This window comes from Melopsittacus undulatus, chromosome 1 (genome assembly GCF_012275295.1).
Source record: "Melopsittacus undulatus isolate bMelUnd1 chromosome 1, bMelUnd1.mat.Z, whole genome shotgun sequence".
In the NCBI taxonomy this organism is placed as follows: domain Eukaryota; kingdom Metazoa; phylum Chordata; class Aves; order Psittaciformes; family Psittaculidae; genus Melopsittacus; species Melopsittacus undulatus.
The window spans coordinates 51,080,919-51,106,948 of record NC_047527.1 but is presented as its reverse complement, the minus strand read 5'-3'; the positions used below and the strand labels follow the sequence as shown (position 1 = coordinate 51,106,948).

General features: G+C 40.1%; 1 protein-coding gene across 3 annotated transcripts in view; it reads left to right on the top strand.

Annotated features, from left to right (window-relative positions):
• Positions 1–7,062: 7,062 nt before the first annotated feature.
• EPB41L3 (erythrocyte membrane protein band 4.1 like 3) overlaps positions 7,063–26,030 on the top strand; it is a 66,593-nt gene continuing 47,625 nt past the window's right edge. For all 3 annotated transcript variants that reach the window (XM_034074603.1, XM_034074596.1, XM_034074591.1), the window contains exons 1-2: positions 7,063–7,258; positions 12,208–12,405. In XM_034074603.1, the coding sequence (XP_033930494.1) occupies positions 7,070–7,258; positions 12,208–12,405 (387 nt within the window). In that variant the 5' untranslated portion in view covers positions 7,063–7,069. The remainder of the gene's footprint in view (positions 7,259–12,207; positions 12,406–26,030) is intronic.

Below are 26,030 nucleotides of genomic sequence, written 5' to 3'. Positions count from 1 at the left end.
AGAGACATTGCCCTAGTTTAGTATGGCTTTTTGATATGTCCTTCTTGACTGTTCATGTTTTATTGTTGTTGGTTGTGGTTTTTTTTTGTTTCCTAATCTCATTATTTTTACAGGATTAGAAATGCTTTAGCATTTTGCTCTAGTATTAAGTGTGCTGTAATTTCTGGCTTTTCTGTCCCCACTTTCCTTTGTAAGATCAGGTGCTGTATTGGATCTTTCAATTTCTTTTAGACCTTATCTGGCCTCTGTGGCATCTGCAGTGTAGTGGTTAATGGTTTAGAGATGATTGCTGCTGGTTCCCCAAGACTGTTTTCCACTAATTTGAAACAGCCTGGCTTACTGATGTGTTTGTTCTGTTCCCTTGCTCCATCCAGCCTGCATTTGCACATCCTGCGCACCAGGTGAAAGATGCCCGACTATCTGGTCCCAGCTAGTTGCTGTTAAATGAGGCACTGAAAAATTCAGCCTTTCCTGTGCTCAGTAACAGGCCTGATTTTCCTCCGAAATCTATTTATAGACTCTCTTCCTATTGTTTGCTGCATCTCTTGCTGATTGTAAGTCACTTTGCGTCCTAGTTTTATTTCTCCTTCTATGTTGATGTTCTTTTATGTTCATCCCTGAGTTGTATGTCCTTGGCTTTGCTTTGGTGTACAATCCCTTTTTGATGTATTTCCTCCTCCCATCATTTATAAGCTCCTGGCAGCACTTCCCATTCCCACCCTTGCTAGGTAGAGGATAATCTCTCCAGAAACACTTAGTGCGTTTTCTTTCAGTGGTAGTATCAGAGAGGTGCATGTGTGCCTGAGGTCGGGGAGTTTCAGATCCTAATGTGTAATTCAGGTCTGCCATTGCCTTTTTGTCCCCTCTGAAGGGTATGTCTGTTGGTTTTAAGGTGTATCCGTAATCCTCTGGATTACATGGCTTCTTCCTCAGATGTTGTCTCTTATTTTCCTTCTTTCAAGAAACTTGATGATTCCTCTTCATATTTCACTCAAGAAATCTGTATCATGCACTTTCCTAGAAGGCCAAACAAGTATTTTAACCCATCCCATGTTCTGCAACATGTCCAACCAACCTTTTTTATTATTGCTAATTAACACCTTCCTGTCCTCCCTGAAGTCTCTCTCCTGCAGCTATGTTTGGGCCCATGGTTTGTGCCACCAAATCTGTGAAGTCATTTAACACAGACCATACTGTACTGGTACAATTGCTGCTCATCCTGGTGCTTAGCACCTTTCTTCATTGTTTTTTCATCTTGTCAATGTTGTTATTACCTTTTTGACTTTTTTTTTAGTGTTTTGTTTTTTCCATGCTGACTCTGATGTGTTTGTTTATATTTTTAATGCTTAAGGGGCAGTGCTAAACAGTCATTGTGTTTGTGAGCTAAAGTATAAATGGCATTCGACAGACGGGTGACCGCTGATGCTAGAACAAGCGGTGCTGCTTCCCCCTCCCCATGCTGGGGAGGTTCAGTGCTCCTAGCTAAGCCGACAGGCCCCCCAAAATCACACTGATGCTAGCACAGGAGAGGTGACAGGAGCATGCAGTTGAGAGGGGGCACATCCCATTGGCCTTTTGTTGGTTTTTCCCCACCTGTGTTCGTTGAGGCCATGTCTCTGCAGCTGCTCTGGCTTGTTGGTGTCTGTTGGAGAAGCCATAATGCCAGGGAGATGCTTCCTCTGTAAGGCCTCTGCTTGCTGCTGCCAGGATGGTGATGGGTAAAGAAAGAGCTGGTCTTAACTCGCGGCAAAGTGCCACAGAGGTCCTGCATCTCCTGGGGACCCTGCACCAGGCTTTTGTGGCTGAGGTACCTCCTGCTAGTGAGGGCAAAAGTCACCCAAATTAAAGAGGAAGAGCAAAAAGCCATTGTTTTCCTAATAAGGAGCCCAACTGGAATGAAGTGAGCTGAGACTTCAAGCAGTCTGATGGAAACAGTTTATATTTCAAGCTTAGAAGTCGGCGTTCTGGCATGTATTCTTTTCTTGAAACATGTATTGACATTTCTGTTACTGCTCTTTGCAGCAATATTGTTCTCCATATGCTCTTCTCATCAGCATCTCATCATTATTGGATAAATATGTCCCTAGTTATGCAGAATATTATTTTTGAAGTATGGAATCATTATTTGATTACATAACTTCCAAATTTGGACTTTTGCAATGATTCATAACAATCTTCAGAAAGTATTGTAATTAAAGAACTTTCCACAAAGAGAATTAATTAGATCAAAGAAGCATTTAAATGTAAATCATTAATCTGTGCATTACCGGAAATAGTGACTATGTGTAGTACATTCAATTATACTTGATTCAATTTTGTTTCGTTATTACATCCCAATTTTTTTGAAATTAATTTGTAGTTTCTTTTGTAATGTGATTTCCATTTGCTTAATACAGCAGATATGTTCACTAATGTGTATTTACATATAAATAAAGGTTTATTATGACTGCTGGGTTAATTAAATTATGGACTCTGCTGTCAGTTATTTGTTAATTTTGGTGCTTGGTACATGTTTAGTCTGGAGAAGAGAAGGCTCAGGGAGGGACCTTATCGGTCTCTACCTGAAAGGAGGTTGGGGTGTGATGGAGATCAGTCTCTTCTCCCAAGTAACAAGTGATAGGACAGGATGTAACGGCCTTAAGCTGCACCAGGGGAGGTTTAGACTGGATATTAGGAAAAGTTTCTTAACAGAGAGGATGATCAAATACTGGAACAGGGTTTCCAGGGAAGTGGTGGAATCACCATCCCCGAATCTTTTCAGGAAACATAGAAATGAGGCCCTTAGGGACATGGTTTAGTGGTGGTCTTGGCAGTCCTTGGGTAGTGATTGGACTTAATGATAAGGTCTCTTCCAACCTAGCTGATTCTGTGATTCTGTGCTTTCAGTCCATAGCAAATAATTGGTAATGGAAATGGTAATCTCCCAAGCTGCAGTATGTTGATAACTGTAGGTAATAAGGACTAGTTGTGTTGGAAGGTTTTAAGATGCAGGCTTTTTGCGCAAGTGTTTTGCAGGTTTTGCAGTCCCTATGTAATGTCTTTGTACAGTGTAAGGGTATGAAAAGATTTATTTTCTGTGATTTGATCTAATAAAAATTATTCTCAAAAATGTCATGTAGTCTTTTGAAGTTGTGTTTTAATACCTTGATAATATATGGATGTTCATCTTCCCTTAATCATTCTTCTGTAGCAGTCGCTTATATTTTAAACCTTCACACTGCTAAAATTACATACATTTTTCACTTTATTTTTAAGTAATAAACCAAAGCTAATTCTCGGGATTTTTTTCTGGGGGGAGGGTTTGTCTATAGCCAAATTGACTTTAGCCTTTGACTGTCCAGTGTTAGCAGCATCTGGGTTAAGTTTGGACTCAGCTAAGCTTTTGGAATCTTTGCATATTGAGTTGTAAGCCAAAACTTTGCTATCCAAGAGCACATCTGGCTTGCATTGTATTACCTCATTTGTATAAGGTAGTGCTCTTAATGTCTTTTCATTAGTTTGTTTTCTGTTTGCTGAAAAGGGGAATTTGATACTGGGTTGTGCTGGCAACAGAAAATGTTTAAGAAGCTTTTCTTTCTTCCTGTACTGAAATTCACATTGAAAGTCATGATTGTGGCACACATCCAGGTATAGTAAATAAACAAATAAGAAATTCTCAGCCAATTATGTTTGACAAATGTGTAGACACTGTTAGCTGTTCTGTCAGGTTTGCCGTGTACAAAGGTAGAGTAATATTTATGTTGTTAAATTTCTTATGATCATTGTTATTTCTTCCACTAAGTGAAACCATCACTTCCTAGGAGATTGTTGTGCCATTTATAAGAACCAAAATGGTTTTTGAAGTGCATTTGGATAAAGCAGCCTTTTGCTGGGAAAGGCAAAACAAGCTATTGTTTTGAACTGAGAGAGGGATGTTTTCTGTCTTGCAATGTAGGTATTTTTAACCTGCACTAGATGGAATGAGATAAATAGTAATAAAGCAATCATCTGAGGAATTTGTAAGAAATTGGATTCAAAACGTTTGTTTTGCTTCTGTTTACATCTGTATGATAACAGTGTGAAATCAATAGTATTTTGTTCTCAGTATTTGTTATTAAACATATTAGTATGCGTAGGGAACTATAGAAGACATTTGGAAATGGATAACCTTGGGTTAATTAAATCCATCTGCTGTCTGACTAATGACAGGAATATTGTATCCAGGAAATCACTTATGCTAAAAGATTTGATAATGCACAAAAAGTTTTCTAAAAAAACACTCCTAGAGCAAGCGAGGACTCATGTAACTGGAAAGAAAACCAGTCCCAGAGAGTTACTCACAGTGTTGTGAGGCTCTGCTTCATGTGGGAATGTCTTCATGTGGGAAGAAGTTAAGAACCACATTTGTTGTTCCTTGAGGTACAAAATTATAGCTGGCAAAAAAAGTAAAGCTTGATTTAATCTCTTGCTACATGAAGTTGTGTCTGTGAAACTAATTTAAATGGCTGTGTTTCCATACCATGAACAGCAGGATACAAATGTTCATTAGGAAAGAAGCTACATAAGGTGTAAAAATGAGCTTCCAGAAACACATTGATGGCAGCGAAGGAAGACAGACTTTTGGTTCGTGTTGACTGTCAGCCTGATCTTACACAGATTAATGCTTTCAGATAGTTGGCTTGGCAGTTTCCAAAAAGCAAATAATGTTAGTTGTTTCCTATTTACACTGTCCTAAGTCATAGCAAGAGGGAAGGGGAAAAAAGACTTTGTACTTTAACTTCCAAGCATTACACTTTGTATTGGTCATCTGTACTGTTTGGTAGTGTTTGGGGAATGGTTTTTCTAGCTGGAAGGCAGTTTTTTGTTACTTCATAATTCATACTTTATGGAAAAGAAAATCAAATACATATTTTGATTTTGTTCACTTATTTAGTTGATTAATTTGCATTTCATATCTTTATACACATGTACAAAACATGGTTTGGGGGATGAGTTTATGGAGACCTACGTGCTTTTAAAGCAGTGCACTCATAATCAGCTAAAAAATAGTTTATTCCTTGTTCATCTGACAGATGGGCAAAACAAAACTCTGAGAGATTAACATTGTTCTCCAATTTAATTTTTAAAGCATAAAAAAGAGTGGCTTATTAGAATTAAAGGTGGAGGATGGGTTTGTTTGATCTACATTGGAGGAACTTGTTTAGGCTTCCTTTGTAGTGAGTTGGATGACATCATGCTAGTATGTGATTTATCTCAGCTTAATGCAGGCATCTAAAATAGGTCAGTGCTCTAAAATGTCTGGCTTTCTGCTCTCTGTTTAAAGTGACCATCTCAGATGTGGACACCTGAAGTTTGATCAGGTGAATGCCTTTCTGACTGTCACATTTTAAAAGACATTGAGTTAATTATTGCTTTTTGGAGATGCTAAAGACAACTTATTAAACAATATTCTATAATAAGTGTTTTTTATATAACTGTGGCTGTTTGAGTGTAGAAATTTATGATGTATTCCTAAACAAGTATGTCACACATTAGTACCTTGAAAATATGGCCTGAAGCATCAATCTGCCATATATGCTTTCTAGTTCCGCTTCTCTCTTGTTCTGTTTCGACATGCAGGAGGTAGGAACTAGCACTCCTGGACTTACACACAGTGCAAAAACAGCACAGGCTGAATGCTGTGCACTTGCTTGATGTAGAGACAGACATATTCACTGTAGAACTTAACCTTACAAGTGCAGAATACATACATGAGTTTGAAAATAATAATTGGCCTAATTTAAAACATTTCTGTCAAGCAGTGTCGCTTATTAAATGTCTAAGTAAACAAAAAAAAAGCCTGTACTTTTTTTTTTGGTGATCCTTAATAAATCTGCTTCTACTAGTAAACATTGTAGTGTATGTTAAGGTTTGATAGTGACTTCCTAGCAGATGAGTTAGCAGATGTATATTTTGTGGAACTGCTTATATTTACATAGTAGCTATGGTTACCAGGTTAAAGAAATTATGGTCTGATGATGAACAGAAATAGATTGCAGCAGATTGGTTTGTTTTCAAGTTGCTTAAAAGCAAAATGCTCAAGGATAAGATCACAAGGACTAAGAACATATGAGTAACAAACATAAAAGCACACTCTGCTGAAGTGGCACAAAGTCTGCTTTTTCAAATCTATGTTTTGATATGAAATCATGGTATGATTTTTTAACGTTGGGTATAGCTTGTATGTAGTTTGAGAATTGGGTGCCACACATATATTTATAATTAAATTATTTAATTGGAATAGTTAAGATTTTAAATTAATATTGTAATGTTTTAATTTTCATTTAGTATTAGACAAAGCTAAGTTCAAACCTAGAAACTTTGCTCATATTCAAGGAAAGTCATATTCACTTTAACGCATAGAATGTCCTAATGGAAGTATTTTTTCTTCTGGATGCTCTAGCACTGAGAAAAAGATGGCAGAAGTGATGATGAATTCAAGTGAGAAGGACGGAAGTGGGCTTGAGGACAGTTGTACATTTGCACTGAAGTTGGTGGGCCCACTTCAGATGTTTCTAGCATGTATGTTGCCTGGAAGCATTGAAAGTACTTGACTTCATTTCTGAAAGGGAGTGCAGGTGCTGAGGAGTTCAAGCCCTGTTGACTTTAATGTAAAGAACAAAAGATGTAGTGTTTGCAAAAGTTTCCACATGGTTCAGAAACCCAAGCTTCATTGAATTGTGTTGGATTTAGGGCCCTCAGTCACATGAGCTTTTCTCAGTATGTTATTCTCCTTTATGGCCATTGCTCTTTGTCCTGTTGCTGGGCACCACTGAAAAAGGGTCTGGCACCATCCTCTTGGCACCATAATGTAGAATAAGGTCTTATGGCATTGTGCTCTTCCTTAGAGTATGGTTGCATTTAGATCTCTTTTGTACCAGGGAAGGTTTTCTAGGGAACCTTGTCAGTCCTGCTTAGTTCTAAAAGCTGATCATATGAGACTAAAACTTGTGCCTGATGTTTCTCTGTTTTGTAAGCCTAGCTTACAAATTCACGGCTACGAGATCATACTCAGTAGGTCTGCTCACCTTGTTTTACAGAATAACCAACCATGACTACGGAATCAGGATCGGACTCCGAGTCCAAGGATAAAGAGCAGGATCAGCAGGAGAGCCCTGCTCAGCAAGGGGCAGCGGAGACCCAGCCGCAGGACCAGCAGCAGCTTAGCGAAGAGCATCATAACGCGCTCGAGCAGTTCTCGGCTGTGGCAGCCCACAGCACACCAGTGAAAAAGGAGCAGGTAAGGGAGCCTCTGCATGCATGCTTGCTGCACCCCACTAGTTACATGCCCCCACTTATTACTCCTGGGATAAAAGGAGCCTGGTGTGCTAGGAGTGGAAATACATATTCAGATACGTGTGGAAGGATGTTTCGTGTGATGGTGTAGATCTTGACTGGTTGGTCTTTTGTTTTAAAAAACAATAGTTCTGATGCAGAGTGTTTTGAAATTCGTGTTAGGTCTTTCTGTCTCCAGTGCTTAAATATAAGGGAAGTCTTACTAACTAAGCAGGAAACATGTGCAGTCTTCCATTTGCATTAAACAGCAAACAGTGCCAGTTTTTAAGAAGCTGAAGATGTTTTTAGAGTTTATTTATTTGATACCTGCTAAAAACTGATTTCATGCTTGCTTGTCTAATGTGTGAGCCATGAAGAATGTGTGGACCCTTAAGCTTCTCATAGTTTTGAAATGACTGCATTATAATTGCTCTAACTATTCATGTAATAAGTTTCAGATGAGCTTTCACATTCTTTTCCATTTGGTTTATTGTTGCACTTATTAAATTTGAGGAAGCTGCTTTCTTTTTCCCTGTTAATAATTTCCAGTCAATAGGATTAACAGGCATTATTCTTCATGGGTAAGTGACACACAGTTAATGAGGTACCTGCAAATTACATCTCTTAGTTCTGTAAGGTTATGACCTTCACTTGATTGCATTCACACTTGAAGAGGGGAATCCTCTCCTTCACCCTTTAAAAAATGGGGTCCTGTTGTTTTACCTACTTGTAAGACAGTGTTGATGTGAGGTGTTTGGGTTTTAAACAGAGCTACAGCCTAAACTTGCTGGTGGGGAAAAAGTGGGGAGGTGAGCAATTTCAGATACAAAATATTTATGTATCTCCCTCATTTAGGGGTGCATTACATAAATGCTTGGGGCAACAAATGATTATGGGACCAAATTAAAAGAGATGTCTTATGTCTAATAGCTGAAGAGGTAGACATGGCAGAGCAGGATTTCTCGTGCTTATTTCTGTTGGAGATCAACCATAGGAAGAGTTGCTTATTTTTTTGATTGCCAACCACTTTTACCATTAATGTAACCCTTGATCACCCTCACGCCATGCACACCCAAGACACCTCTGCTCTTGCTCCCACACCCACCAATTATGTGTAGGAACAATCTTGGTTTCTGAAAGAGATCAGAAATTGCATGTAGTTGCTTTGGGAAAAAGAGGCAGGGATGCTTGTCCAGAAGCGAAAGGCACTGCACAAACTGGCATTATTTTAAAGTGTAATTCTGTCAAGCCTAGGCATAAGTATTATTAATTTTGTTCTTCCAGACATCTTCAGTAATCTTTCTGTCCCCAGTAGAAAAACCCAACAAACCAAACCAAAACCCACAATAGCAAAAAAAAAAAAAACCAAAAACAAACAACCCAACAACAACTCCATAGGAACCACACTTGTTCATCTCTGTTTACGTAGGTGTGAGTTTGAAGACTGAGATGATCTTACTTGCATGATCCCTTCCTTTCCCAAAGACCACTGCTTGTCAACCAGTGTCTGTAAGAAGCTGTAATAGAATAACTGGGTTTGTGAAGGGATATGTGAGACCTTCCCACTGAGATGACCAGATTGAATCCAAAAGTCCATATTGTAAAATGACTGTCAAATCCACCTACAGTGATCTGCCCAGTATATTTTGTAGTGGCTTTAGTGTCTCTATCACAAGAACGCAACACTGAGGATGGAGCTGTTGGGAACAGTGTCATTAAAAAGGTCAATGAGAGAACCTTGGGAAGAAAGATTTAAGTAACCAGTCCATGGCAGTGACATTTTGTCATTCGATACACATAAAAAAGAATATTTTAATGAAGAACTAAAAGGCTTCTTAATGTTGATTAGCGGTTACTAGAGAAATGAGTCCTTCCTATCAGGTATGGTAATGCAGTCTTACTATCTTCCTGCCTTCTTATCTTGTTGAGAAAAAGCAAGAAGGCATCGTGGAGTTTGGACACTAAAATTACTGAGCAACTACGATCAGTAGATGAGATTCATGTGTTGTGCAGGCTTGGTAACTTCATACTCCAGTGAGAAGCTGTGAAACATCAAAGAGTATTACTGCTGAATCCTATGACTCCAAAGACTTTTTTTGAGAGGGGTCCAGCTTCAGAAAGGATTGGACATGCTGTGTCAGAGTAAGGTGCAGTAACATAGACAAAAAGAAGAGACCTCATGCTAAAAAATATACAAATCCTGAAGCAGCTTGTGCTGCCTGAGAATTTAGTCTGCAGCACTGAAAATACTGCAGAAATAAAGCACAGAAATATCTTGGAGAAGAATTTAAGAGAAAAGGCAACTGTGCTTGCAGGATTCAAAATAATTCACTGAGTACATGGATTTTCATTGGCCAGTTTTTCCTCCCCTCTTCCAAGATACCAGGATGTCAGGTTTCTTTAGGGAGAAGATGCTTAATACAGTCTGAAAGTACCTCAGTGCCTGAACATGTCAGCATAGTTTGGGGAATCTTCTGTAATAGTTCTTGGCATGTTTTGTTCTCCAGACAAATGAGAGAAAATCCTTTGTATGATTTTAACATTCCCTGATCTTCATGTAGATGGGAACCTTAAAAAATTAAATAACCTCAATACTGGGGTTTTTACTATTTATAAATAAGCAAATATCTGCTATAGTCTTGAGATACCAAATATCTTAATGAAGACATATAATCACCAGTCCATTAGGATTTGCAGACACACTTGCAGGCAGAAGATGATTCTAAAATTTAAATGGCTGCTTGGTTCCCTTGTTATGTGCTTTTCTCTCAAGCAGCTTGTCTGTTTTCTTGAAAAAGATTAACTCCATGTATCTGTTTTGGGGTTTTTGTTGTTGGTTCGATGGAGAGGGATTCTGACTCTCACATCAGAAATCTTAATGAACCACCAGGTATGACAGTATATTTTTTCCAGCCCTGGAATGACTTTTGCACACACGCATGTGCATGTGCACCTTCCCTGGCAGATTTCTTTAACAAAGTGTATGAAAATCATCAAAGAGCCCTTCAGCAGCAACACAGCTCTTCCCAGAGTCCCTAGCAGGAGACATCTTCAGTCTTGTTCTTGGTGCAGTAGGTTGGACCACTTGCCAGTTGGCCGTCGTTGTGGTAGAGGGGTAACTGACCTTCAGCCTTGCTGTGAGTATGGAGGGGCTCTCCCCATTCCTCACAGTGTTAAATTCTAAGCAAACAGCTATTCCACTGACATGCGTTGTTCTTTCATCTCCCACCAGCTTTCAAGGTATGTGAGAACCTTGACATCCAGACACAGAGCTGGTGTTCAAGTGCTGGAGCCAGATGGGAAAGAGCTGGCTGGCATGGGACTGCTCCTGGGGAAGAATTTCCATGGCTCAGGGAATGAAGTGGATTTTCAAAGCAGCTCTTGCTATTTTATCTTTCTAATTCCACTTTCTTTTTAGTCTCCCTGCCCAGGGAAGCCCAGGAGATCATGGCTGTGTGTCCTTTCTTGCAAGTTAAGGAGGACTGCGTGATCTTGCCTTGCCTCTTTGTGATTTGCTGTGGCTTTGGTGGGAGCTGGTGCTGTTGGTAGTACAGCTGACTCCAAATTCCTTTTTTCCCCATTCACCCAAAGGCAGAGGTGAAGATTATGGCTTGTTTGTATGAAATCTCTAGGGGAAAGTTCCCTGTGATTTAGCAGTACACTGTTGTTGCTGGTTATATGATGCAAGGCTGTTTTGCTCTCAAAGCAGATTAAAGCGTTTGGATGGATTTGCTTCATTCAAAGTTTATTATATACAATGAATGGAAACAGACTTGGAGGATTAATTTCTATTCTATTTCCAGCAATGCTTGTTGTTTATTAGGCTGACATCATTCAGAGCCAAATATGTTTGGGTTTTCTTTCCTTGTAGTGAGATAATGGAAATACATTATTTTAATTTTACTTTATTTAAGTTTTAGCTTAGATATTACTTCACTCCCATTGAGGTTTTGTTTGGGAAACTATCAGGGGCATAACTGATGAGAAGGGTAATGACTGCGACATAGAGCTGTTGCTAGGCAAGGTGAAATGCTGTAGAGCTGTTCTGGCTTTCATCTAGTGCTGTGGTGACTACGGGCTGTGCTGCGTCACAGTAACTCTTCAAATGGTCTGACCCTCAGATAAACCCAAGCAAAAGTAAGCACACTTGTTTCTTCGTGCCCCTTTTCCCTGCAGTGTATTTGTCTTTCAAATAGCACCTAGTTCTTGCCAGCTTGAGGGACTTACCAGGCATCTGCAGAGAGCAAAATTTCAGCCTCTCATCCTGTATTTATCATCCATTAGCCAGCTGGCTGCACATGAAAGTTGTTTGGTCCCTCACTTCCATCCTGTTTGTTTAACTCTTTGCTCACAGAGCCTTTCACTCTCCCAGGCATGTCAGCATCCCCCTGCAAATTCACACTGTTACAGGCATCCATGCCCTCATTCAGGTACTGCTCTCTTACAGACAGCAAAATTATTGCAGACCTGATGGTCTTTTACTGTTCTGTCTGACACAATGGAAGCATCATATGATTTCATAGGTAGAGGACTTGAAAGTAATATCAAAAAACTGTAGGAATATCTGTTCATCGCATTATCACATTTACCGATTATTCAGCATTTCCAACAGAGCAAACAGGTCCAGGAAGTCCAAGTGGGATTTTGTATCTATGGAAAAAATAGAAGCTTAGAGTATTTTTATACATGTCCATCCTTTATGGATATGCTCTACATTTTGGAGTGAGAAAGGAGGGTTGGGGTGAATATGGGATGTCTTTTCAATAGGTAAAGGAGACTCCATCCTTCAACAGCGACTTTCTCATCCAAGCCCCACACTAGGCTCACTTAAATACTTTGGTACTGGGTGCATAGTGTACTGCACGGCATGATTGGCTTATCTCACTTGAAAAAGTATCTTTCTTTCTCTGTTAGGACACAGACAAAGAACAGGAGTTTGCTGCTGCAAGCGCGAAACAGCTGGAATACCAGCAGCTAGAGGACGACAAGCTTTCACAGAGATCATCATCTAGCAAACTCTCCAGGTCTCCTCTAAAGATTGTCAAGAAACCGAAAAATATGCAATGCAAAGTGACGCTCCTGGACGGATCGGAATATGCATGTGAAGTAGAGGTAAATCGCTTTTTGTCTTTGTTTTTGTTCATCCTGTCTGGAGGAAAATAGTTGAAATTAGATTCCTAGTTAAAGGAAAAGAGTGAATGGTCTGATATTTTACCAGTGCCAAGCACAGAGATGTTTCTGTTGTTTTTTCTGGAGGTTGAAGACATTGCACAGATTTGAGCAGTCCCTGGAGGAGATGGAGTCTTTAGATTAATTTTGTGTCAGCACATGCTGCAACAGAATGCAGAAAATTAATTATGGGCAGCAAAGTCCATAAACAAAGGATTTTGATCCCATCAGGCTTCTCTTTTCCTTGGTACTCTGCTGAGCTGAGGCTCACATTGAGTCACTGTCCAGACTAATTCTGATCATCATGAGATTAGTGGGAGCATGAGAGATACCTAGGGAAGACAGAGGAGAGAGTGAGTAGCAGTGAAAGTGGGGAGTTTTATGTCCTCATCCATAGTGTCTGTGAATCCTAACTGTGTCTAAACATTACTAGCACAAAGGTCCTGGGTGGGTTTCTGTAAGGAAACTCACCTTCCTTGCTAGGACTCTACCAGGAGCCTTTTTTTGGAAGGGATGGTCTTTGCCACACTCTCACTTAAGAACCAGTCTGTGCCTACAGGCAGACCCATGCTAAGGGGATGCCTTGATTGCAACCCCGCAAGGTCACAGAGAAGCAGAAAATAAGCAAATTCAGCACATCTTGGAGTGAGCATGAGAGTGGACTCATCTCAGTGTGAACCCATTTCTCTTTTCAGCTGTTGGCACCAAAGTGGTCTTTGGGCAGTAGACCAGCCTGTCCTGAGCCTGCTTTAGATCAGGAGGCCATGCACACAAGGCAGGGCTGAGCTCTGGCCCAGCAGCAGCCAGGAGGGTAAGAATGTGTGTTAGAGGCTCGGAAGAGCCAGCCTTCCCTTGGATGACCACAGGGCACTGCAAAGAAAGCCACCTGGGGAGAATGGGAGAGTGTATAGGTAGAGATGCAGGCTTGAAAGGAGACTCTGCAGGAACACAAAGAAGGAGAGAGGGTGGAAGAAAGGAGTTCATGACTGGGAGCCAAATCATAATGTGTTTAAAATCAGATAGCACTCAGCCCTTGTGTCCTCCAACCATTCTCTTTTTAAGTGCTTTGGAGAGTGGCAGGTGCGGAACTTGATTTTTTATTTAACTGCAGCTTTACAGTCTGGGCCAAATTTTGCTATGCTAGGAGTTAGCTTCAGACAGTAGCTCTGATTTTACTGCTCTTGCAGCGACTTAGTAGCCATGCTTTTGAATATCTTTTAATTTCACTGGCCAGGTCTTGTGTTGTTTCCTTCAATCTAGTAATAGCCATCTGGCCACATATTATGTGACTATTAAATCATTGCAGAAAGCATAGGTAGGGACTGAGAGAATGAAGAATTGCTCACTGTAGGAGAAGGTCAGGTTTGAGATCATCTGAGGAACCTGAAGGTGCACAAGTCTCTGGACTTGATGAGATACATCCATGAGTTCTGAGGGAACTGGCAGATGAAGTGGCTAAGCCACTATTCATTATATTTGGGAAGTTGTGGTAAAGGGGCAACATAACCCTCATTTTTAAAAAGGGGAAAAAAGGAAGGCCAAGGGAACTTCAGGCCAGTCAGTCTTGCCTCTGTGGCCAGTAAGATCATGAAGCAGATCCTCCTGGAGACTATGCTAAGACATATGGACAATAAGGGACTGATTAGTGACAGCCAGTATGGCTTTCCTAAGGACAAATCATGCCTGACATATTTGGAAGCCTTCTGTGATGGGGTCACTGTGCATTGGTGGATAAGGGAGGAGTGACTGATGCCATCTACCTGGATTTGTATGAGGCATTTGAAACTGTCCTGCATGGCATCCTTGCCACTAAAGTGGGGAGACACGGATTTGATGGATAGACGGCTCAGTGCGTAAGTAATTGGCTGTGTGGTCACACTCAAAACTATTGTGGTCAATGGCTTAGTATCCAAGTGAAGACTAGTGAGGAGTGGCATTAATCAGGGGTTAATATTGGGACCGGCACTATTTAGCATCTTTGCTTGGCAACATGGACAATGGGATTGAGTGCATCTTCAGTGAAGTTTGTCAAAGACATCAAGTTGTGTGATGCAGTTGACAGGCTGGAGGGAAGGGATGCTATCAAAAGGAACCTTGACAGGCCTGAGAGGTGCTTTTGACATGGACATGTAGTGACAGGAGAAGGGGTAATGGCTTTAAACGTTAGATTTTAGAATTCAGAAATTGGGTAGATTTAGATGAGATATTAAGAAGAAATTCTTTACTGTGGGGGTGGTGAGGCACTGGAAGAGGTTGCCCAAAGAAGTTGTGTATGTCTCATACCTGGAAGTGTTCAAAGCCAGGTTAGATGGGGCTTTGAGCAACCTGTTCTAGTGAACAATGTCTCTCCCATGGCAGGGGCATTGGAACTATATATTCCAACCCAAACCATTCTGTGATTCTATAATTTCTTGACCTGTGGTCCCAGTTTTGTCTGTTAAGATTAGCATGCGAACCATTAGGCTGGAAAATGGACTAATACTGGCTTTGATGGAAAGAGTCAAACTCATTTCAGCTTTAGTCACTTGGTTGTAAAATGTGAGTCACTTTTTGGAATACAATCAAGCAAATTTTGCCAAATAGGATTTCTATGGAAATCTTGTCTAGCCGGCTGAGCTTTATTAACATATAAGATTAAGCAGGAATAGAGATCTGTTATGTTAGACTTCCACTTCTGAAAAAAAAAAAAGAAAGAAAAATGCCATGAATAATACTTCCTTTCAGGAAATTCTGCTTTTTCACTAAACTTGGACTCTGTTGAAGTGTCAAAATCCTTGCATATAGAAGCCGTAATGTTTTATTGCTTGTCAGATTTCTCTACATTGCGAATATTTAATAGCTCTTGAATAATGTCCAATATAAATTTTGTATGTATTTTTTCTACTTTAGTGCTGAAATATTTTGAAGTTGTGTTGACTGTCATCAATGATCACTTTATCTGCTTCTAAAATGGTCAGACTTCCTAGGCAGAATATAATATTGATGAGTATAGAGCTCTGAAAAGGACGGATCCTTAAATGACAAAGCTGTAAGGCTATGATGATGGGAAGACTGTTGTGTTCATTGGAACAGAAGTTAGGATGCACAGGTATTTCAGGGAACAAGTGCAGCTGGTGTGGTGCATGCATTTACATAACTTAAATGGGTGATCCAGACTTTGCATCCCTTCCTAGGTGGTATTGTCAGCATATTGTGTGTATTGAGGATGCAACAGCAGGTGCGTCTCTGGCACAGCCCACTTCGGCCAATGGGATCACTCAGTAGATCACCAGGGGACACCACTTTGCATATGCATAAATTTTAGCTACAGCAAAAGGATGCTATGTCCAGCCAAGAGAAATTATGTGATTTTCACTGTGCTTTTTCTGCCAGGGAGAAAAAACATACACAAAGGGAGTTATAGGGCAGGGAGACTGAGGGTCTGTCTCAGGAGACATCTCAGGAAATCATGTAAAAGGCTGAAGGTGAAGTTCTCCTACTGTAATTTCGGGTAATAACAAAATTCTGTGGCTATTTCACAGAAACTCAGTGCTGCAGCATGAGAAATGATCTGTCACATTTCAGAAAAACGCTATCCTATTTTAAGGATCACCTACAAGTGAGATTACTGTATCCCTTTAAACTGGCAGGGAGGGGAAAGTATACTGGAAGACCTAACAAAATATGGACGTCAGTGAATTCCCTAAGATTAATTCCTTAATGGAAAGGGGAGAGGGTGGACAAAGTGTGGTAATCAAATATTTAATATTTCTATTCCTTGTGTTTAACCCACTTAAATGCATCTTTCAGTGTGGACCAGTAGCCCAGGCTAGGGATGTGACAATCAGTGAATGTGAGTCAGAAATGTCATCCCATGTTGTCAGCTCTTGTTTTCCAGCTCTGTGTCATGCTTCTTTCCACTGAAGGCTACAAAGCAGTGTAATCTAAAAGGATCAGAAACTTATAAATACAATTTTGAGCTAAAATAATAACTCTGTCAGTGTATCTTGGTCTGGATGAAGGCCAGGTATTTATCCCTCCAGACTTGCATTCCCTAGTCTGGGAGTTGGAGATCATTGCAGAATCCATCAGGTACTCTGTAGAGTGCTTTGCTAATGGCAAATGCTTTTATGTATGTTAAATATTAATATCATTTAAAAGGAGCTTATTGTTTTCAAGTAGAGAGCAACCTAGAACTTATCAATTATGTGTTTATCCAGTTAATGGCCTGACAGCTGAAAGTGCACGTACTCACAGATTGAGATGCTTCTGAGGCAGGTTTGGTTAATCCATTATCTCATTGATGTCCTTTGTTTCAGAAGCCCCTTTTTCTTATTGCATATTTAATGCTGGACATTCTTACTGCCTTCTGCTTTACCTTTCAGTCTCTCACATTAAATACTTTGCATGTGTGACACCAGGGGTTTTTCATATTGTATGAGACGTATCTACAGGAATGTCCACCTAAGGGTGCTTCAAATGTCCAGGAACAGCTGTTGGCTTTCAGAGCAGAAGTATTTGCTGTACGATAGCATTGTCCCTGGTACTCTGTCAAAGAAAACCAGCATCAGAGTGGCTACATAGTTCCCCTGTGTTGTGAAGAAGCTGGAGGTTTCTAATGGGCACTCAGTCACAGGAGTTGATGCATTCTGCTTAGAGGAATGCTGAGCAGTGATTTATACCTGGATGTCCACCCCTGATGGAAGTGGTTCTTTTTGGACTCTTCATTGAATTCTCCCAGCCATCATCAGGTTCAGAAGTGTGTTGTCAAAAGCCATCAAATCCAGAGCTTGGGCTAAAAGTGCACTTCCAAGAGGATGCTGAAAACTTCTCTGTTAAGTAAACTGGCCTTGCTTAATGCACTTCTCATTTGTTGGTTTGTAGAACCAAAGACAAAGCAAGATCCAAAACTTCAAATTAGTTTCAGATAACCTTGAAAAAGACAATGAACACACTAGCTCAGGTTTTTCCTAAGGTACAAGAAAGCAATTAGAAAGAACTTATTTCTAGGTTCCTTTCCACTTTAAGTAGGGGTTTTCAAGTACTGTAGTATAATTATGCTGTTTCTAGGATTTATTTCTCTTCCCTCTCTGCCCCATCTCAATTTTATGTTATCTAGACTACTGCATTTTAATTAAAAGATGCAAGTGGAGCCAGCTGTCATCCTCTCCTTTACATGTAGCTTAATTCGAAGTGTCTTCCTGAAACGGGTTGTAATTTGCCTTCATTTCTGCTCTAAACATATACATGTTATTAAACGCAAAGTGAGATCAGAAAGCTATAACATAATCTGTATAAATTAATGGTAAAATAATTAAACTTAATTTTCAAAGGCTCAGCTGTCTGAACTCCTTGGTAATTTGTACTGTTTCTTCCTTCCTCTACCACTCAGACTTCCTTATTGTGCAGGACACCAGTAAATGAAAACAAATGTTTCCATGGCAGCCTGTCTTGTGGCATCTCTGCGGCCCTACATCAAACACAGTGAGTTGCTGTAGGATTCTGATAGGCTGCAGAGCACATGGAATACTGACATCTCAAAAAAAGCTTACTGGTATCCCCTCTTCATGGTGGGTGAGGGTCAACTGAGGTAGGAGAAGAGTCTTAAAATACAATGTGTTTGGGTTTTTTTTTTAATCTCCAATTTTCTTAGCCATGCTGCTGCTGGGATCCAGGCAGTAGCTGGGTGTTCCATCCTGTAGCTGCTGCTACACCTTTGTAATGAACCTCTGGTGACTTCCTCCCTGATGGAGACACTATTTTCTTAATGGGTTTCACAACATCCACACTGGAACAGATTGCCCAGAGAAGTTACGGATGCCCCATACCTGGAAGTGTTCAAGGCCAGGCTGGATGGGAGCATTGCGTTGCACATGAATTTTTCTTTTTCCTGTTAAAAAGTGAGATTACATGGATACTTCATTAAAAAAAAAATAGGTCCTTGAAGATAGTCACAGGACAGGCTTCACAAATAAAGAACAAGCAGATTTATTTCTGCCACTCACAGAAGTGAAAGAGAGTGGTGGCTGACTTCAGTGCTGCATGTGTTTCTTGTCCTGGCTTGCAAGCTAGCCTCTGGAGGAAAAGCCCTTCTGTATTTCTGTATGGCAGTGGGGGAACATATGGCTCTGTTGTCCCCCTCCCTGAGCATCCAAGTTAACCCTCCCCCAGAACCTGTCTCAGTGTAGATCTGCACACCACTTTTGCATGGGGAGTTCAATAACATTGAATTTCTCATCCATTTTAAGGTAGGCTTTAAGGTCAAGAAGGAAATTCTGTAATAAGCTGCACCCTGCTTTCTGAAGGATACTGTTTCAGTTACCCCCTGCCCATTTTAATCGTTTAATGAATTCCACACAGCCTCTTGCAAATGACTTTACATGTGAAACTGATTACTGAATACAAGAGGGAATTTTTTTAATATGTCTTTTCCTTTTGACCTACTCATTGCTTACATTTCACTTACTTTAATATGAAGAGCTTTGTTTTAGTTTTCTGTTCCTTCCCTGGGATGTGTTTCAGTAAATGTGTCTGAGTTGAGATGCATCATCATAATTACACGGAATGTTTTCCATCCTCAGTCCCGATAATTAGGGTTGACTTAGATTAGCCAGGGGATTCAGTTAAGATCTATGTTACCTGACACATGTCAGTAGGAGTCTTGGTATTGCCTGAGTATGTTCCAGCTATATACAGTTAATACACAACTCTTCTGTTGTGTGTTTTCCAAGTACCATAGGTAACTTTTTATGAGTTAAAATCCTTGCAGTTCAAGAAGCTTAATGGTCTGGAAATCGATACTGATGTTGTCTAGCTTATAATAATCAACTGTAAGGCTGGGCAGAAAAAGTTCTTTTGCTTCAGTTTGGTAATTAAAAAAAACCCAAACCAAAAAGCAAAACATTTGGGCTCCCTTTTAGTGGTGGTGGTGATGGTGATTATTATTATTTCACTGAAGCTAAAGAAATCTAAATCAAAAACAAACTCGCTTCAGATTGAGCCAAGCCACATGGAAATGTCGCAAGGTGGAGGGAAGATGCTGGTATGGCATTTCCGAGGCTGGAGCATTTCCTCTTTGCAAGGAAAAGCTCAGCTCTTCGCAGATAGGAACATCTGGGATGTGTGGTATTCAGGGGAAAAGTCCCTTATAACCTTGGTAGGAAAACACACCTAAGTGGTGGAACAGATGGGGTCCCTTGTAGTTCCTTCAGTTATATGCAAGTATTATACAGATATTGAAGGAAAGCAAAGAATTAAAACCAAGTCACTTCTTCAGATGTCGTACCAAGTGAACAGCAGATTGGGCTTTAAATTCCACCTCTTATCATAGCAGAGGACATGGTCACAATGAAATAAATGCCAAAAGTTTCAAAGAACAAAAAAATATGTATCTGTATAGGCTCATTCCACATCCATTCTTTACATCTAGTCCTCTTGTCTCGGCTTTCATTAATTGTTTCTGAAAACGGTTTAGGCAGTGAAATTATGGGTTTAGCATCATTTCAGAATCAAATAGAACTTCAATATCAAAATCTTCATTTTGGTACTTTGGAGGCACCAGCCAATTTTCTTAATGGTGAAAACTATTGAGAGGGGTTGACCTACATTGAGAAATAGTTTCATCTGCCCTGAAACTGCATTTTCTAGGGAATAAATGATTAGCTGAAAACTTCCTAGTGAAATGTTGCCTCCGGTTCCCTCCCCTCGGTGCACCGCTTGGACATGAGCCAGGCAACAAGAGCTTGTTCTCCATCTGGCAAAGCTTTCAAACATTTTTTGGTCATGCGCACTCAGTGCAAGGCTCATTGCTGGTTAACCTGCTTGCAAGAGCCCTGGAGAGGATGGCCTTTTACCCACCTCTTAGCCCAGGCAGACAGAGGTCTGTTGGTGCCAAGGGTCCTGTCCTTGTTACCGTCCTTGCTGATGGCCTCACCAGGGTGAGACTGTGTCAATCCCTCTACCTTTGTCTTCTTCAGGCTCATCACTCAGGGTGGTCCTCACTCCAGAGAGCCCGCTGCTGCTTCTCTCTCTGTGTTTTAAGCCCTACTGGAATATAAATCACAAACAGTGATGAAGGAATTTGCTTACCCTTTTCCTTCTCCAAACTGATGGTTGGATTCTGAAGCCTCCTGCTATTTCTGGTTAATGTGTCCATTCCCCCAGATACCCCATGTTCATACTCCCAGAGGAGTTGTTGATTTTCATGTCACTGCCTGGCCAAGTCTCCCTGCATTTTCTCATGTTTACTGCCCCATTTCTGTGTCACTCAAGTGCCCATTACCTCCTCCATCTCCCATCTGAACTGTCTGAATTAATTTCCAACTCTTGTGCTGGTTGGTTCCATTTTATAGGGGCTGTCCCCACATTAACACTTAAGAGTTTCTGTTTCCAGACCCAAACTAAGTAAATGCTCACTTTATAATTGTCCCCTAAAAATGTTACCTGTCGTATAAAATGCTAGCACCTCATATAGGTGGTTTTTTTTTTCCAGATGGGCCCCATGCAATGTTTGCTGGCTGCTTTTATGTTTCGTTATTCCCATCTGTTGATACAGTGAACAAAATATCAGAGATGGGACTGGGTGGTGAGGAAATACCTGCTTACAAAGCTTTCATAGGGTGAGGTCTGTCTTTCATGATTTATCTTGCTCTGGCAGAAATGGTTTTTGATCTGAATTGGATAAAGCTTGGATGTAGCCTGAGAAGAAGCTTATGTTATTTTTCTTGACAACTCCAGCACTGATGGTGTAATGCTATCTAAGGTACCCAAATCTAAAAGCCTGATCATTGTGCTGCTTCTCCTGCCTCAAAAGCATCTTTCTGTGCTGTGTGATTTATTTACGGTTTCCACTTCAGCTTGGTAATGTAGGTCAGGAAGAGCTCTGTGGCTTTTACATTCATATGGCAAGATTACGCTGTAAATCAGACTATGTTGCCAGTAGAGCTTTTTTTTTCAGCTGGAAATAAACATAACATTTATGGTTGACTTTTGCTGATGTATGTCGTTGACTGTTTATGTTACCAGTAGCAGTGGGTTCTCCTTGCTGTGTTGGTACTAGCTTGTGCATAGTTAGCAGTTATGCAGGAGAGATGAATGTTTGCCGAGCCTATCCAAGTATAGTCAGAATAAGGAAGATATTTATATTTATAACCCCTGTTGGAAGGCTTCAGCTGCTGTGTTGAATTCCAAGAGACCCACCTGAGCTACCACAGAGCATCTTGAAGAAGGAGGCATTAAGCCAATGGGTCAACGTCACATCTAGTTAAAATCCAAACAGCCTGTGTTATTCAGAAAGCTGAGCAGGGAGGGGTACTTTCTTTGTTGAAAAGACCCCAAAATCATGGAATATTTGCTATCTACTAATAATACATATTTTATTTATAGTTAATGCATATAATTTTATGTGAGGATTTAGCAAATGTGTGAGACTAGATTTAGCAAGTGTGCTAAGAATTGAACTGCTGTTGCAGAAATAGTATTCCCTGTTTTTTCCTTTGTCGGAGAGTGGTGCTTGTAAGCTGTTCCCAGTTCTCACTTTTTACAGTATGAATTCTGTTGATGCACTTGGGATTCCCAAGCATTTGGAAATCATCACATTCGACAGGTATTTCTGCAGCTGATGTGCACATGCAGCCATGGCTGTTACACTTCCATATAGAAAGACATGCTCCAGAGTATTTACTATTTCTCATGTGCCCCCATTTGCTGCTTTGCATTGCCATGAACATGCATTGCCTGCTTTCTTCCTAAGCGTACAAACAGTGTAGCATGTGCGTCAATATGCTTAGAGCTTGTATGATGCCAGTGCTCATGTGATCTCTGCTGCTGATGTAGAAGGCAAAACCCTAATTTGGTTTGATGCCAAAATCAGGACTAGGTCACCAATCTCCTTACTGGGATTTAGCAGTCCCCTAGGGTTTTTTTTAGATTAGTGCTGGCTTTTAAGGATTGCAAGCTCAAACGGTATTAAAGAAGGTTGCCCCTGATAAAAACTGTGTCATGTTATACAATGTCATTGACACTTGCTGCAGGTATGTAACTGCAGCATAGACAGTGATACGTATTAATCTAAATGCTTGTATTAAGTACTTGAAAGATAGGTGTCAGAAAAGGTAATTTTTCAGGAATGGTATTTCAGTGTGCTAAATTACAATAAGTATCGATAAGCTGATAAATCATAGTACTTCCATGAGGGGAAAAAAGACAATGATCAGTTGTCACTGTATATTAAAATACTTTCTGGTCTACTCTAAGTTTTCTTATCTGGTGTTCATTTATATGTGCAGAGCAGTATGGGATGGAGTTCTAAATTAAAAAGCAAAGACAGGCAAAATACTATTGCAGTTTTTATTTGAACTTATTAGAATATATTAGTTATCTACTGAGATGCATAGGCAGGTTCACACAATAAAAGTTAATAAAGTAATAGAACATTTACAGACCTTGTATTGGGAAGCGGCTTTCAGGAGAATAATTTCCTTATATGAAATGCACTCACATTGGAAAAAAAAAACAAACAAACAAAACAGTCTTTTTACACAGCTTTTATTCAAGTAAATCTGTCTAAAATTGCCTAGTTCTTAGTTCTCCCCACGGTTGGCTAAATTGTTTATTCAGTAGATTGTATTTGGAATTGTGACCTGGGACGTTTCCAAATGCCGTTTAACATTAAAGTATATAAAAGATTAAATGGTACTTTCTTCTGAAAACCAAAAAATGAATGTATTTTGCTCTGAAGCTTTTCATTGCCTCTATTTTTTGCCACCTGAAAGGCTGGCAGAAAGGTCTCGTTCAGTACCTCCCATATGTGCTGGCAAGCTGCTTACAAATTGATGAGAGTATTATGTCCATCCAAGGCATACATTTATATTACTCTGTGTATGCCAAACCCAAGATTTTTTCCTAGGAAACATAAAATAGTTGGAGTAAAGAGACCAGGTGAGGTAATTTTTTTTATCTTTAAGCTTTTCTCTGTTTGTCTGTGTGGGAGAGGGGAGTAGGGTATTTGCTATGTGCTTTGTCATTTTGTATTATCTTACCACTGCCTTTGGTGTACAACATTGTGCTGGTAAATTCAGCAATTTTTTTGTTCTACAGCAGAAGTGACTCTAAAATATTTTGTATAATGCCTAGGACATTGCTCTCAACACACCGGACTTTCAGATGAACTAAATGTTGATAGTTTTGGAGCTGCCAGTCCCATTTTTGACAAGCACCGCAAGGGATGTAGGGGCCTAAATTGCAGTGATTGTGTTATGCTTTTAACAACTCTCATCCTGCAAGTTATACATGTTGTCTGTAAGAGGTACTTCAGTAAACCAGAGGAAAACTTGCCAGTTAGCACTCCAGAAAATTCTCCTGTTCCTCTTCCTGGATGTTCCCCACTTTGCTGCCTGTGGGGGATTTCAGTTGAGAAACAACAGATTTGGAGAAATTCAGGGTTTCTTTTCTGTCACTTTTCTCCTTTGTCTTCTTTGCCATTTGGAGAGAAACTGTGGAAAAGTGTAAATGCAAGAGCAAATCGTTTGAAAACTGTTCACAAATGTGTAGAAGTAGATGAAGTTAAACTTCTTTGAAGTGACTTCTTCATTTATTTTCTGTGAGAAAGTAAACCTTCTGCTGTTATTTTTCATCTTTTAATTGGAATTTGTTCAAAAAATACATTCCTTCCTATTTAGAAATTTTTTGGCCTGAAGTTCAGTGATTGGTTTCTAGAATTTCTCAGTTCAGTGCTTTGTATTTTGAGCTCAACTCTTTCAGAAAATAAACATGGAAAATGCCACAGTATGTAGACTTTAATTTCATTCACAGATAAAAATGTGCTCCTTGCCAGAATGACTGCATGAATTTAGGACTTCTGATTGACTCCCCATAGATAGAGAAGCCCTGTGATGTGGTCACTGGCTCCTCTGCATTTGATACCACACTAAACATTCACTTCTGAATTGATATATGTTTGTACATGCACATGTTATGCACATTCAGTTATATATTTGCTTGTGCATATTAAATTATGACATATATGTAATGTTCAGATCCTTCCTCCAGAAATAGAGTTCTGAATATGGAAATGATCTTGGACGCACGCATATACTCGATCATTTCAGTTTGCAAGTAATGGCTATTTGCACAAGTAGGGTTTTTTTTCCTGGGATTGGGCATATTTTTGTGTAAATTGGGTAATTCATGAGGAAAGAATGAAAAAATACGTTGTCAGGAGGCTGGAATTCAGCAACTCAGAGACTCAGCTGGGAGAACTGTGGGAAGAAAGTGCTCATTGCGGCAAGTACAAAGTATTCCTGACAACCAGTTAATGGTTTATACTTGTTTCTGTTGCAAGAATAATTACAGAAGCTGCAACATGAGGAGGGGGAAACTTCCCCTTGCTATTTATTTGTTGCCGTATACATTTTAACTTTTATGGGTGTTTTCCTTGCTTTTGCACAGAGGAGACTACCATGTGGCCTGTGCAGTGTAGAAGCCAAAGCGTTGACCAAAATAACTTGCAACAGTGCAATTGAAATTGAAATAGTAAAATGAAATAAAATCAGTGGTCTGGACATAATTGGATCTTTTTCATCATGCACATTGTAAATGAAAAAAATAGCTAATTCTTCTCCACCAGAACGAATGGGGAGAGAGGAGAGGTTAGTACAGCCATATGCCAAAAATACATTACAGCATGCAGGGCTAGAGCCAGCCCACATATTTATTCAGTGCATTGTTAAGAACCATTGGAAAGTGTAAATGCTAATTAGGAATGTGAACCAGATAACCTCAACATCAGTTAAAGTCCAATTATTCCTACCGGGATTTCATGATACTAATCTGTTTGTCCTTCTTCCAGTGATCGTGCCCAACTGGAGTTATTACAGTAATTGTACAGAGTTTAACGCCAGGCTAGTGCTAATGTGGTTCTGCTTACTGGCAGGTTGACAGCTTTTCCGAGGAAAGCAGCAATGTTGTTTTAATATGTATTCATGCAGAAAGATATGTGCGCACTCTTTCCATTTAAAATCCAGGTCCACAGCTGTGCTTCTTCTTTGTCTTGCTGTGCTCCTTGACTGAGCAGAAAGGGAGGTGAAGTTTCAGTTCATGGGATGCCCTGACCTTGCAGTTTACTGTGCAGCAGAGATGATGGTTGTTGGTGGCTAAAAGAAATCCCATTATAGTTGTTCAGCTGTGGGACTCTCTCTCTTTGTGTTTTCCCTTGACTGTAAAATTTGGTCTGAATGTGATCTCTTGTAGTTGCTTTCAAACAGGAGGGACATACCTGCATGCTGCAGGCAGCCCTTGCTCAGCATTTTGCATGCATGTGAGACTGCAGTATTGGATGCAAAAGTAGAACCACTCCAAAATGTGGCACTTGGGAGACTGCAATGGCTTTTCTTTCTAGGAGGCTGGGAGGGCTGTTTTCTGCTTTTCAGCTCCTCATCCTAGTTCAGTGTCAGTGTGAGGAAGGTAATCTTCTCCTGGGTGAAAATAGAGTATGAGAGTAGACTAACACTTGCACTCAGGTACACAGTGATTAACTCCTTAACACCTGTGGAGATGCATGAGGAGTTCATTATCATGGCCCTGCTGGTTCA